The 13,594-nt window shown below is 39.4% G+C and overlaps 1 protein-coding gene across 2 annotated transcripts in view; it reads left to right on the top strand.

The window, feature by feature from the left end:
* Window positions 1-13,594, top strand: part of RPS6KA6 (ribosomal protein S6 kinase A6) — a 36,801-nt gene that overhangs the window by 15,157 nt on the left and 8,050 nt on the right. Inside the window, exons 5-18 of one of the 2 annotated variants that reach the window (XM_084212933.1) lie at window positions 160-240; window positions 1,161-1,240; window positions 4,096-4,202; window positions 4,465-4,502; window positions 5,554-5,696; window positions 6,462-6,532; window positions 7,802-7,890; window positions 8,309-8,373; window positions 9,826-9,928; window positions 10,979-11,103; window positions 11,394-11,516; window positions 11,970-12,059; window positions 12,685-12,843; window positions 13,262-13,423. In XM_084212933.1, coding sequence (XP_084069059.1) covers window positions 160-240; window positions 1,161-1,240; window positions 4,096-4,202; window positions 4,465-4,502; window positions 5,554-5,696; window positions 6,462-6,532; window positions 7,802-7,890; window positions 8,309-8,373; window positions 9,826-9,928; window positions 10,979-11,103; window positions 11,394-11,516; window positions 11,970-12,059; window positions 12,685-12,843; window positions 13,262-13,423 — 1,436 coding nt within the window. Of the gene's footprint in view, window positions 1-159; window positions 241-1,160; window positions 1,241-4,095; window positions 4,203-4,464; window positions 4,503-5,553; window positions 5,697-6,461; window positions 6,533-7,801; window positions 7,891-8,308; window positions 8,374-9,825; window positions 9,929-10,978; window positions 11,104-11,390; window positions 11,517-11,969; window positions 12,060-12,684; window positions 12,844-13,261; window positions 13,424-13,594 lie in introns of both variants that reach the window. The other variant, XM_084212932.1, reaches the window with a different exon arrangement.

Raw genomic sequence — 13,594 nt, 5'->3', positions numbered from 1 at the left:
AACCAAGTCTGAAAGGAGGAGTTTTGTGGGAGACTTTAACATTAAAAAACAAATCAGGTGATGAGGGAAGACATTCCTTTAGCCAGCAAAGCCTTTCTGTGTTGTGCTAAATGCATTAGCACAACAGTGTCCCACTGTTGTTGTTTCTTCTCCCCTCAGTTCGGGACAGAGTCCGGACCAAGATGGAGCGCGACATCCTGGTGGAGGTGAACCACCCGTTCATCGTCAAACTGCACTATGGTTGGTACAGATCCCTTTGCTCTGCCACCCTTCCTTCCCCTGCCTCAAGGCACAGCTGCTCTTGCTCTCTCTCACTTCTGGAGGGCCCACATTATGTTCTAGCAACTTGGCAAAATAAAAGAAGGAGTGTAAATACATAGCTAGAGAAAAGTTTTAGGTTCAGCTCTTACAGTGGATATTTTTGTCCCTGACATCTGGCAGGAATGATGAGGAAGACTCAATCTTATCAGAAGGCTAATTAATTACACTATTATACTCTATTATTCTATACTATATTGCATTACATTACATCTAAAGTGAATCTGCCAAGCACCCAACTGCACAGCATCTCGTGGCTGTCACCCGACAGTCCCGACACACACACACGCTTGGCCCTGATCAGCCAAGGAAACAAAACCCCATCACTCTGGGTAAACAATCTCCATATTGCATTCTGCTTTTGCACAAACACAGGCACAGCAAATGAGATAAGAATTGGTTTTCCTTTCTCTGAGGTTCAGAGAATGTGAATCTCAGAAGTATTCTTGGGAAGTCCTGCCTTGCTTTTCTCTGTGAAGAGAAATGTGGCTACATGCTGTCTTGTAAGAACTTTCCAAATCTTTATGTTCAAGTTCTGCAGAGGTTTTGTACGTTTCATTGATTTAAACCAAACCACAGTAATTGATGTCCTTGCTGCTTCCCTGTTTGACAAAGGAGAAATAAAAGAACATTATTTTAATCATTGCTCATGACTAAGATTTTCTTCTGTGAAGAAGCAAGGAATCATTCAATAAATTACCTCATGTGCTGAATTATTTCACTCCCAAAACAATAGTATTGCCTGTGACTGAAATTTCCTAGTTGTAAAAGCATTGAGATTTGTTTTGTAGCTTCGTCATACAACTATTGATTTTTATTTACTTTTTAAAAATTTTTTTAAGCCTTTCAGACTGAAGGGAAGCTCTATTTAATATTGGATTTTCTCAGGGGAGGAGATGTATTCACACGATTATCCAAAGAGGTAAGTACCTAAAATTTTATCTCCACTCACTCTTAGACAGGGGTTGGGTTTTGTTGGTACAGGGTTGGCTTCCAAACCCGTTTTCTCCCATATTTCTTGTCCTAGTGAAGTTTTTAATAACTTTTGGGCTTTCCTTACATATCCCAGATTCTGCTCTATCCTTAAGAGACCCGAGTGTGTATTGATGAGTAGCCCAAGTTTTAATTTGGCATCTGCAAAGTACAGTTCTTTTGTCTAAAAATGTTTTGTTGCTTGGAAACACAACTGAAGTAAATGAATATTTAGCACTGAAGGAAGGGGATGTGTAGTTCTCATGCTCTTAGTCAGCTTAGGTGCTCCTGGAATCCTGCAGCCCTGAGAGCTTTCTGCTGCACTGTAAAATTGCCTGGTGCTGCAATCCAAATGCTCATCCTGAATCCCACAAAGTGCTTTTGAGCCCACTCCCCTCCATCCAACCCTGGCACACAACTGCACCTTGAATTTTTCATTTCTATTTTTGTTTCCTGGAGGGAGAGCTCCAGAGGAGGCAATGGGATACAGCTACAGGCTGTTGTTATTTTTTTAAAACATTTGCCATCAAATATTTATTACATGTTACCTTAAGTGTTATGAACATGTTTAGAAGACTTTTATTTTCTTTTGGCAAACCTTTTATAAAGATCTAAATTTTTAATGGCAGTTTCTCAACAGCTTCACAGCAAGTGAGGTTTTCAGTGTTTTCACCACTGTAAATCCATTTATATCACCAAAGCACAGGAAAAGCCACTTTCTTAAATGAGAAAACTGTGTTATCTGATTTTTTTCATGGCATGGAGGAGGTTGTTTATTCCCAGTATGTAAGGTCAGGAGAGAGTTTTTTCTTCTTATACTTCTCATAAAAATAAAGGTTTTACTTTAGGAACAGGCAAAAGAGAGAATTTAAAGGCATTTTTGTTAAAAGCTGAGATTGGTAACACAGTGATTATGTCTAAGAATTGAGCTCCAAATGAATTAATCTGGAAGCTAAAATGGCTGTTAGAAACTTCAATTCACCAGCTTGTCCTGGGTTATTGGAGCAGGAGGAAAGAGGTCAGGGTTTGATATGGAATGTCCAATGCGAGGGAATTCTGGAGTAGCAGGAAGAGCTGTTCTCTTGCACTAACCCAGTGGGGTTATCCCCTGTGGAACATCTTAAAGGATGCCAGGCTGTCCATAAGGGCTCTTGCTGGGGGTTGAAAGAGGGATGTGTTCCCTCTGGGAATCAAGAAGCCATAATTCTCAAGTTTTCTTACTGCTAAGACTCCACCCCTTTTTTGGAACACTTCAGTACCTTTTATACTGGCTTTTATGTATATAGATATGAAAAAATCAGGTTTTTATTTTCTGGTGGGAATGGGAGGTAACTTCAAAAGTCCATGGTAAAACACAGCCTATGGACAATGCACATGAGGATAAATTCCCTGTGGCATTCCATACTTTGCACTCAAGGATTATTTTAAATTCATTTGATTTAGTATGAAGTTATTAAAGTTATTGAAGTTATTTTGTTGGTCTTTAAATTTTAATGTGGGTATGGGAGTTTCAGCTGTGGCAGTCAGATGAGTGTGTAATGAAGTTCTTATTGGTAATATTTAATGGAGCTGACTTGCATCATGTTTGACTTGACCCAGAGAACAGCTTTACATGTCATTATGGGGAGATGGTAGATTAGCATTTAGCATCATTATATTGAGATTTGCATTTTGGCTGCTCCAAGGAGTAATGAAATCCAAGGTTTCCCTTTGCTCTTTTGAAAGAGGTGAAACCCAGCATGAACACTGATCTTTAGAGGTGTGAAGGTGACACTGTGTGGAGTGTCACAGCTTCATTGTTCTCCCGAGGTCAGCACCTGTCATTATGGAAATCAGGAGTATTCTGAGCCTGGAGAACAGATCACATCTGAGCAATGCAGAGCAGGGGCAGGAGCCAGGGAGCCCAGGTGCTTCCATTACAGCTGAGTGGCTGCACTGCACTTCTAGAGAGTGATGCACTTCCGTCCTGAACACTCCACAGGTTGCTTTAATTTAATTTAATATAAAAACTGTGCCTACTTTGGCTCTTGTCATGTTCTACAAATGACTGGGGCAGCTTGGAATCCTGCTGGATTCAGCAAATAAAGGAATAGCTCCCTTAAAGCCCAGATTCAGTCCAGCCATTTAAAGATTCCAAGCTCCTCCAGTAATCTATAGAGCATGACAAGAGCCAAAGCAGGCACAGTTTTTGTATATTAAATTAAAGCAACCTGTGGAGTGCTCAGGACAGAAGTGTGTCTCTGCCCTAGAAGTAACATCAATATTTCAGTGTCTCACCAGGGTTCTTTAATAGTTTTTTTCCTAAAAGCAGAGCAGGTTTTTCAACTCCCTGGCTGTCATTGTTATTGCCACCAGTGATTTATTCTCCATGTTTTTTTTCCTAAATGAGTTTTGCCTTTTTTTTTTTTTTCCTAAATCTTGTTAATGTGGGTTCACACTCACCCAATAGAGCAGCCGTATATTAAATTTTATGATGCAGTGGAAAACTGTCTGGGTTTGTGGCAGGAGGAGTGCTGGGTGTCAATTACACTAAATATAACAATTAATTTATTATCTAAAAGTTAATTAATGCTCTGCAGTAATGCTGATGGTTTTATTTAAGTATTGCAGGTAGTTCTTTGTTAATTATAAAGTACACAGATATTAGTAAGTCATTTCTCTTGGCTGAACTCATGAATTATGAGTTCACAAGGGACTCTCAAAACTAAGTTTGAAATCTAGGCAAACAGGAGTATATATTTTTTAGATTGCAGTTTTAAAAACTGAAGACAAGATCAGAAGGTAAATCTATACAGTTCTTATTAGGTTATGTTTACAGAGGAAGATGTGAAATTCTACCTCGCAGAACTGGCCCTTGCTTTGGATCACCTTCACAGCTTGGGAATTGTGTACAGGGACCTGAAGCCAGAAAAGTAAAGTAAAATGTATTTTACCACTATTATGTGTATTTTGTTTGTTGCTTTGCATTTTCCACTGTAAAAAATTAAAACTATTTTTGTTAAGACTTTGTAAACAGATACAAAATGTAAAACACCTATCTGTGGTTTAAATGTAATAATATTAGCTTGTTAAAAAATAACAGAATTTGATGTCATAATTTTTAACTTATATTTTAAAAGTTTATGTAAGCATTGATCTTTATGTGTTTTGGTGAATGTGAATTTTAATTTTCAGCATTTTGCTTGATGAAGCAGGACATATCAAGTTAACAGGTAGGTACCACTCATTAATACAGCTCTTTGTAAATAAGGTTTTTTGAGTTTCTGTATTATCAATTTTAATTGCATATAAAATTGCAGAAAATAGTTCTTTGAGGAACAACCCAAATACATATATTCTAGAAAATTATGTGTATAAAAGACAGTTTAGAAAACAAATTACTATACATTTCTGAAAGCTTTAAATTACATTGAAGGTGATGATTTTGTACTAGAGATTTCATCATATATTTTTTTATCTAAGATATTGCTCTTAGATTCCAAGAGAAAATGTTTTTTAAACCCTCAAAGACTTGATAAAATAATGGTGATGGAAATCAGGTTTATGAAATGCATACCTTTTAAAATTCTGCTATATTTAAACACAATTCAATCCTGAATTTGTCACTTCCTTCTGAAAGTGGAAACAATGGATGTGAGCATTGATTATCAGTAATTTTCCCCTGTGAAAAAATGAGTGTTTGAGAGCTGAGCCAGTGTCAAGGACTTGTGTATTCACAAGAGGGAAAAAAGTGTTCTGGGAATAAAATATTCTGGGAGTGCAGGGCTGTTCTGTACTGAACTTGAGGCAGGTTACAGAACCATGTTGCCTTATGTAACACCAATATTTTTAGTGTGATTTTATTTATTCATCATTCAGTAAGACCAGACCATGCAAGCTGCATTCCCTTTGAAACTGATTTTTACTTTTATCCATTTTTTGTGTGAATAAAGCAGGCAGTAAACAGAGGAAATGAGAACTTCTGAGTGTTTTAGAGCTCTAAAGGTGTAGGATTTCAAATGCCACGTTAATTCAGTAATAACTTTGATGGCTAATCATTATTTTAATGACTTTTAGAATGGTTTTGGAGGTGTGTGGTAAACTAAATGTGCTCTCTCCAAATACCTGCAGTCTCTTGTTTCATGGAGAGCTGTGCTAATCGCATTTCTGAAAATAACCAACCCAAACCTCTCAGTGCTTGCATTTTGAATTACCATCTATTGATTTATTTGTGTTCCCCTGACATTCTTTACTGGCTCTATTCTTGTGGTGCTGTTGTTGTAGACTTTGGACTCAGCAAGGAATCAGTAGACCAAGAGAAGAAGGCCTATTCTTTCTGTGGTACTGTAGAGTACATGGCTCCTGAAGTGGTAAACAGGCGAGGGCACAACCAGAGTGCTGACTGGTGGTCCTTTGGGGTCCTCATGGTACTGTATTTGCCTCTTGCTTCCCTTGCTAAGCTCACACAAATGCACTTAGAATAAGCTTGTCCAGTTCTGCTTAGGGATGCTTGGGTAAGGGGGACAATTCAATCACTGAATTGCTGCTGGGTGGAATAAAATTGATTTTTCACCTCTAAGGAATGTTTATCAGGCACTTGAAAAATCCTGTGTTGTGCATTAGTAGTTAAAACCAGTTGTAGTCAGTGTGAGACTTCACTTTGTATATTTATTTTGCATGTTACTTGATAGTTAAATTTAAAAACATACTTGAAGGCTTGGTTTGAAGGAATATTAATGGCATTTCTGTGAGAGTGAGCCTGTGGAAGGAATGCTGGAGTGGAGTAGTGAATAAGTCAGTAAGTGCTGCCACTTCTGTCCTTCCTGGGGTGTGTTAGAGCATCAGCCTGATGTGGAGATGGACTTGGAAAGTAAACTACTGTTCTAGAATTTACCATTCTTGCAGTTTTTGGAATATGGCAACATCTAAAACTGGTTGTGGAGGAGATTTTACTACTTTCAAGTACCTTCTTGATGTATAATATTCCTCCATCATCATCATGCTGGACTTGCCACTGTTCTCATCATGTAAACTGCCAGTGAGAGCAGAATTTTAGATTTGGGAACACTTCCATAATCTTTTCAAAGTTCAACCTTTGTGGTGTAGAGGTAGGAAAGAGTGCAGTGTTTAACACTTTGTTTCAGCAGTTGGGGGAAGAAGTGTTGATTTAGATTAACATTTGTTCTTTCCAGTTTGAAATGCTTACTGGTACCCTGCCATTTCAAGGTAAAGATCGAAATGAGACTATGAATATGATACTGAAGTAAGTACATCTCCTTCCTTTTTCAGAAGTCCAAAAATGTCATTTTAAACATGTTTTAAGAGCTTGTTGTAACTCTTTGTGCAGCCTGGTCTTGTGGAAGGTGTCCCCATGGCAGGGGGTGGAACAAGATGAGCTTTAAGGTCCCTTCCAACCCAAACCATTTTATGGTTCTAAGAGCACTGAGCTGCAACAGGAGCAAAAAGCAAAGCCCCTTGATAAGCTTTAGATCCCAGACTGTGAAGTACCATCAAGTATCCCCAGCAATTAAAATCTCAGGGATGAATCTGTACTTTGATTGTAGGCGTATAATGAAGATAAGAACAGTGCAGTGACTGAGAGCAGCTTGATTTACACTCCTGTTGTAGTTACACTCCCTTGCTGCTGTTACAGCACACCTTGTTTTGTAAGCAGCAGGTGATCAGGTGTTGCTTTGTGTACAGATGTGTGGAGAGCCCTTACGTGCTCAAATTCTCATCCTAAATTGCCCCAGTTACAACAGAAGCTGTTGGACTGGACAAACTGGGTGAGCTGGTGCTCACTGAGTGGAGCTGTTGGGCAAATATGTTCTCATCTGTCTGTGCTCAGCTAGCAAAGAGTTTCCTCCTGGCACAGGCAGATCCTTGGGCCCTCTGAGGGGTGATGGGGAAGGCGAGGAGGAAGAAACTGTTCTTCCCAGCACAGGGCACTTGGAGCTTGCCCTGTGTGGGAGTTCATGGTGGTGCTGCCTGTGAAAGGATGGCTTAGACCATGAGCTGCCTCCCTGCAGCTCCCAGTGATGCTGCAGTTCTGCACAAGATTTTCTTGCCTTGGCTTTAGAGTTTTCATTAAATACAATAAATGCTAAAGTCAGTGAGCTTTTATATGGTGGCTCAATGAGCCCTGGAGGAATAGTAACAATCACTTCAAGGGCAGGTAATTGGGGATTGGTGAGTCTCTTCTGTTACTGGTATTTTTTTGGTAAAAACCTCCTGGTGACATGAAGATACCTTTGAAAATACTTACATATTCCTAAGATAATTATTTTACTCTGTTTCAGCAGAAAGTTTGCTTGGGTGGGGTTTGGTGGTTTTGGTGTGATGTGTTTGTTCTTTGTTGGGTTTTATTTTAAACCACTCCTATAACAGGAAACCTAAAAAGTTGATGAGTTAAGTATGTGCTCTCTACAAGGCCTTGGAATAGATCCTTGATAGATCAAACTGCAGTGAAATCTATGTAGACAGTTTTTACTAAGATAAGTTTCTTCCTCTGACTTGTTCTGTTTTCTTTTAGAGCAAAGCTGGGAATGCCTCAGTTCCTCAGCCCTGAAGCACAAAGTCTCCTGAGGATGTTGTTTAAAAGGAACCCATCAAATAGATTAGGTTGGTTCATTTATTTGGATCTTTAAATAATCAACTCAGCCTAACTTTTTATTTCAAAGAAAAGCAATTGCTAGAGACTCTCAAGATCTGGGTGATCATTAACATTTGGGTACCATTTCCTGTTAGTTTGGGTCATGACTTCCTGGGCTGGGCCAAGGAATGGTCAAAATGTGGGATCAGTGATTAGGAGTGAGCCAAAGCTGTGACAGTGCCACAGCAAAGAATATTGGCACTGTATTTATGGGCTTTTTCTGCTCTCTTTGCCTCCCTGGGTATTTTACATCCTTGGAATATTTCTGTATTCACAGTGCCCTCAAATAACCATGCCTGTGCAAACTTTTAGAAATGAACTAGTTTTTAGTGCAATCTTCAAAAACTTACCCACAAGTGTGTTAGATGCAGTCTTTTTTCTGTTCAGGAGCTGGTTCAGATGGAGTTGAAGAAATCAAGAGACATCCTTTTTTTTCTACAGTTGACTGGAATGTGAGTACAAAAGGATCTGAATGATAAAGCTGTTGCTAATTTTTCTGTGTGTTGTAGCATTTGTAGAAGTATTTACATCTGAATAGGGCATAGCAAACACTGCAGTACTGCTGACTGGCACATCCTGGCTTCTCCTCTAATTCCTTGGCATCTGGAGCTGCAGTATTTACTGCAGCTAGAGAGTATTAATTACAAATTGTGCATTTACTTTTTAAAGAATTAAGAGTTGCAGCCTTCTCAAGCTGAAATGCTCCATTAGAGCATTTCTAGTTGGGAGAGGCTGCTGGTGTTCCCAGGAATGCTGCAGGAAGTGTCTGTCCCGTGCTCCCTGTGGCTGTAACTGTCCTGGGATTCCTTCTGCATCACTCCCATGCCACTCACAGCTCAGGAAGGAACTCAAGTGCTCCGAGATGATCCAAAGTCTCCAAGTTCACAACTCCTGGCTTCAGATTCTCAGTAGCACCTTATGATTCTGCTCTGTGGTTCACTCGTGCTCTGAGCTGTGTTTGCCTGAAACATTCTCAAAGCCAAGGGCTGTGTGTGAGCTAAATCCCCCTTTGCTGTGAGGCTGCAGTGCTTGATGGAATAAATCAGATGTGGTTGTGCTGACAGAGCTGCAGCCACACAGGGCACTGCTGTGCTCCCGTATTTCTTCAAAGCCCTCATGTTTATCCATCTGTTTATCTCTTGTATTTATTTCTGAAAAGTGATTTTCTAGCTGTGGTCATGCAGCAGCTACCTCAGAGTCTGTTCAGCAACAAGTTTTTAGAAACAGCAAAACTTCACTAGTTTGTGTGAATACACTTCAGCAGTTGTCTTGTTTGGCTTGATTATTTACTTTTTTTCCTTTTTTCTTGATGTTGAAATAAATACCAGCAGGGAAGTTTCAAAGCTCAACAGTTCTAGGTCTTTTTTTCTTTTTTTTTTTTCTTTTTTTCAGTTTGACAATAACTTGTATTTATTTCACTCTGGTGGTGTTGATGACACTTCTGTATTTTACCTCTTGATTTCTTTGGGATGAATTCAGGTCCTCTTTCCTTGGTTTTGATTGGTTAGTTGGTTTGTGTTTTTTAAACTAAAATATACTGTATGCTTTTGTACAGGGAGGTTAAGTTAAAAAAACTGCAGAAACTAGATCTGAAAGGAGGAGAGAAATGGCAAGGAAATGCTCTTAGAACTTCCCGAATTTTGCATGAGGATTCAACATCTTTTGACATGAGTTTTTCTGTTCCTTAGCTGTAAATGGGATTTATTACAGATTTGAGATCTTTCCCTGATTTAGTTGGGTGGATTTGGAAAAACCTGGAATTGAGCTTTGAGAATGGGCAGTTCCTTGCCAAGAGGGATGTACCTGACACAGGTTGAGATCTTTGTCCTTTACCTTTATCTTGGCAAAATAACAGCACCCATGGAAGCTTCAGTGACCCTTAAATCTTTGTCCTTCTCTTCCAGAAACTGTTCAGAAGAGAAATTCAGCCTCCATTCAAACCTGCCTCTGGAAAGCCAGAAGATACTTTCTGTTTTGATCCAGAATTCACAGCAAAAACCCCAAAAGGTAACTGTGCATGGCTATAAATTGGTGAGGTTTGTGGGACAGGAGGGTCAAATTAATGCTAGAACAACAAGCAGAAAAGCCAGGGACAAAGTTAAAAGGAAAGGATGCACCAGGGTTCCAGTGCTTTGAAGGAGGATGTTCCCCTCAGCAGGTTTCTCTTCTTTGAATATTTTGCAAATCTTTGACTCGTGAAGAAAAAAAACTAAATGGAATATTAAAAGCTGGACTATGGTTTCTAGTTATGATTCAAGTCAGGCATGCAGTGTTTGAGAGGAAGTATTAAATATTAAAATAAACTCAATTTGATTGCAGCAGTGATTCTTTTTTAGGGTCAGCATTGCATTTAGAATGCCTTGCTTTAAGAAGCATAACTATTATAATTATTATTTCTTGGTCTGCTTTAAGTTTCACTTCAGGTTTTCTTTTGTGAATTTTTTTTTCCTGCTGCATCCAGCTTTTAAACCCTCTTCTCATGGTTGTTTGGAGAAGGTCTGTGTTCTTAATAGGCTACACAAAGTTATTGAGCTGTGCTCACTGTGAGATTTCAGACAGTGAATTCAGAGGTGCACAGAATATAACCTGAGGAAAACTTAATTCTAATAATTCAAGGATATCTCTTCAGTGAAGATTTACTAATTGGATATTCATGTGTTGCCTCACTTGTGCCTTGCCAGCAGCTCATTCACCACTGAAGCAGCACATTCTGATGTTGCTCTTCTGTGTTACAAAGCTGTTGAGCACAAGACAATGATCTTTATTTATTTTCCATAAGTAATTCTGTTTCAATAAACTTCTTCCTTAAAACATGTGTTCGTACATAAATTCCTGCAGTGCTTTGCAGTTTTAGATAAAACCCTGGAATACCTGTTTGTGTTACTGAAGTAAGAGAGCACAGATAACAAACTAATAGATTTATTTATTATTTAACATTGGTGTTCCTCTTGTTTGCTTCCCTTCCCTCAAGATGGTTTTTGTAACATCCCTCTCCTGAATGTTCTGAAATGACCTTGCTGGGCTGTAGCCACACTAATTCTGTCTGTGTGCCCTCAGATTCTCCAGGGGTCCCACCCAGTGCAAACGCCCACCAGCTCTTCAAGGGATTCAGTTTTGTTGCAACTACTACTGTAGAAGACCATAAAATATCACCACTCACCAACATCCTGCCCATAGTCCAGGTAATGCTTTGCTTTTTGGGAAACTTCCTTGGTGTGCCAAACACTGATTCAACATTTACAGTTGTTCTTGCTTTGTTTGAGGAGACTAAACTAAACTAAACTAAAATGTGTCTTGTTAAATACTTCCATGGGGTGTTTTTAATTTTAAAAAGTGAGTTGCTGTTTTTCTGGAGGCAAAATTTCAAAGAAAAATCATGAGCAAGCAGGAGAAGCTTCTGCCATTGGTACCAGTGTAATGGCAGAGAGAATGCTTTGCTTTAGCTAACCACTTGTCTGTCTTTTTAAAGCAGCTTCATGGAAACAGTGCCCAGTTCACTGATGTCTATGAACTGAAGGAAGATATTGGTGTGGGCTCCTACTCTGTTTGCAAGAGATGTATCCACATAGCTACAAACATGGAGTTTGCTGTGAAGGTACTGGCATCAATTCCACTCTGACATTCTGAAAAGATTGGCTAGTAGATTTAAAAACCTAGATTTGTGAGTTTTCCAGTTGCTGTGTTTTTATGGGATTATGAGTTATGGTCTTGGAAGCTGAAAATACTGTACAATGATGGGAACACCTGAAATAAAATGAGATTCACAAGGCTGGAACTGGGCTGCAGGGAATTAGGGATGCTTCAGACCAGTGCATTTCCTTGTTCAGTGGAGCAGGACAGGCTGCATTAAAGATAGAATTTTAACAAGAATAGAGCAAGAAATGAATAAATAGGATGGGAAGCTGGAGGATGAATTACTCATGATTAGTAAGAAGTAATGAACTCTAGAATTTTTTTATTCTGTTGTTGAAGTGAGAATATAAATAGAAAAAAATGTCTTTATTATAGACTTGTTTATGCAAGTTGTTTTTTCTTTTATATTTTGCAGATAATTGATAAAAGCAAAAGGGATCCCTCAGAAGAAATCGAGATTCTCATGCGTTATGGGCAACATCCAAATATTATTACTTTAAAGGATGTATGTACCTCCTTTTCTGCTGCCTCTTATTAGACAGTCCTGAAAAAATAAATGCAGATGTAGGCAGTTTATTGGGATTCATTAAATCTCTTTTACATAGAAAAACCTACTGGGAGAGCAGTATGTAACAGTAGCGGGAGTGTCTCAAAACACAACATTGTCCTGATAATAATTTTTCTAAAGGCTGTTTAACCAGCTTGAAGTGAGCAATGATGTAAGGCTTAGAAATGCCAGATTTCTTCTTGTTCCAAAGGAGCAGCCAGTGTGTTGGTAACCTGAGAAAGCAGTGGCCTGCATGTTGTCCTTCCTGTCTGTGCCAGAATGGAAGGGAAGAGCAGTCAGGAGTGTGGGGCTGCTCTCTTCTTCCAACAGCAGCTCTTACACTAAAAAATGTAACTCAGTGATGAATGAACAACTTGAATTGAGAGTGATGAATTAACAGCTTGAGTCATGAGCTCCCAGGTTGACACAGGAGCTGCCTTGCCCTCCCTGCTCTGGCAGCCCCTGCTGTTTGAGCTGCCTCTCCTGTGGGAGGAGGGGATTTATGGGCACGTGTAACTACAGATGTTGCCTTTGTCAGAATGCTCTGCGTGCTGTGCAAGTGCCCTGTTAAACCTCTCCCCAGGTGTATGATGATGGCAGATTCATCTACCTGGTGACAGAGCTGATGAAGGGGGGGGAGCTGCTGGACCGGATCCTGCGGCAGAAATTCTTCTCGGAGCGGGAGGCCAGCGCGGTGCTCTTCACCATCGCCAAGACTGTGGACTACCTGCACTGCCAGGGGGTGAGTGAGTGAGTGAGCCCTGCCAGACACAGCCCTGGCACAGCTTGGAATTACTACTCCTTTGCCCTCTGTGCTTTGCTTGGCTTGTTTTCTTGCTAAGAGGTTTTGTATTTTATCACAAAGGTGAATAATAGAAACAACTTGTCCTGTTATCCTGGCAAAGCCTTTGGACTCTGCATTTTATGAAACTGCAGATTTTTATCCTGTTGTTGCCAAATGGTGATGTTGGTTCCAGTTGCATTATGAGCCAGGAGGTTTTTATTACATTACTTGAACTAGAATTTTTTGGGTACTTTAAGGTTATATAATTGTTTAAAACTCTCATATTAATCTAGAGAACAGCTTTTATAAATTGCAAATTACAAACGATGTACCTGCTCCTCCTAAATGATGGCTTTTTAAATGTCTTTGCTTAAAGGTGGTGCACCGAGACCTTAAACCCAGTAATATTTTATACACTGATGATTCAAACAATGCTGACTCCATCAGGATTTGTGATTTTGGATTTGCAAAACAACTTCGAGGAGAAAATGGACTGCTTCTAACTCCCTGCTACACTGCAAACTTCGTGGCACCAGAGGTATTTCAAGCTGCTCTGTGTTTTCTTTGTGCTGTTTTTGGTGCATCAGATGCTAAAACTTTTCAGCAATGCTTGGAAAAAAAACTTCAACAATTCTGCTACTTTTCTTTAAATATAATCACACATGCTTTTTAAACATGAGTACATGTGTTTATTATAAACCTGCTTTAA

Source organism: Fringilla coelebs (genome assembly GCF_963513975.1).
Source record: "Fringilla coelebs genome assembly, chromosome: 11".
Taxonomy (NCBI): Eukaryota; Metazoa; Chordata; class Aves; order Passeriformes; family Fringillidae; genus Fringilla; species Fringilla coelebs.
The sequence above is the reverse complement of the archived record's forward strand: the minus strand, read 5'-3'. Positions and strand labels throughout refer to the sequence as shown.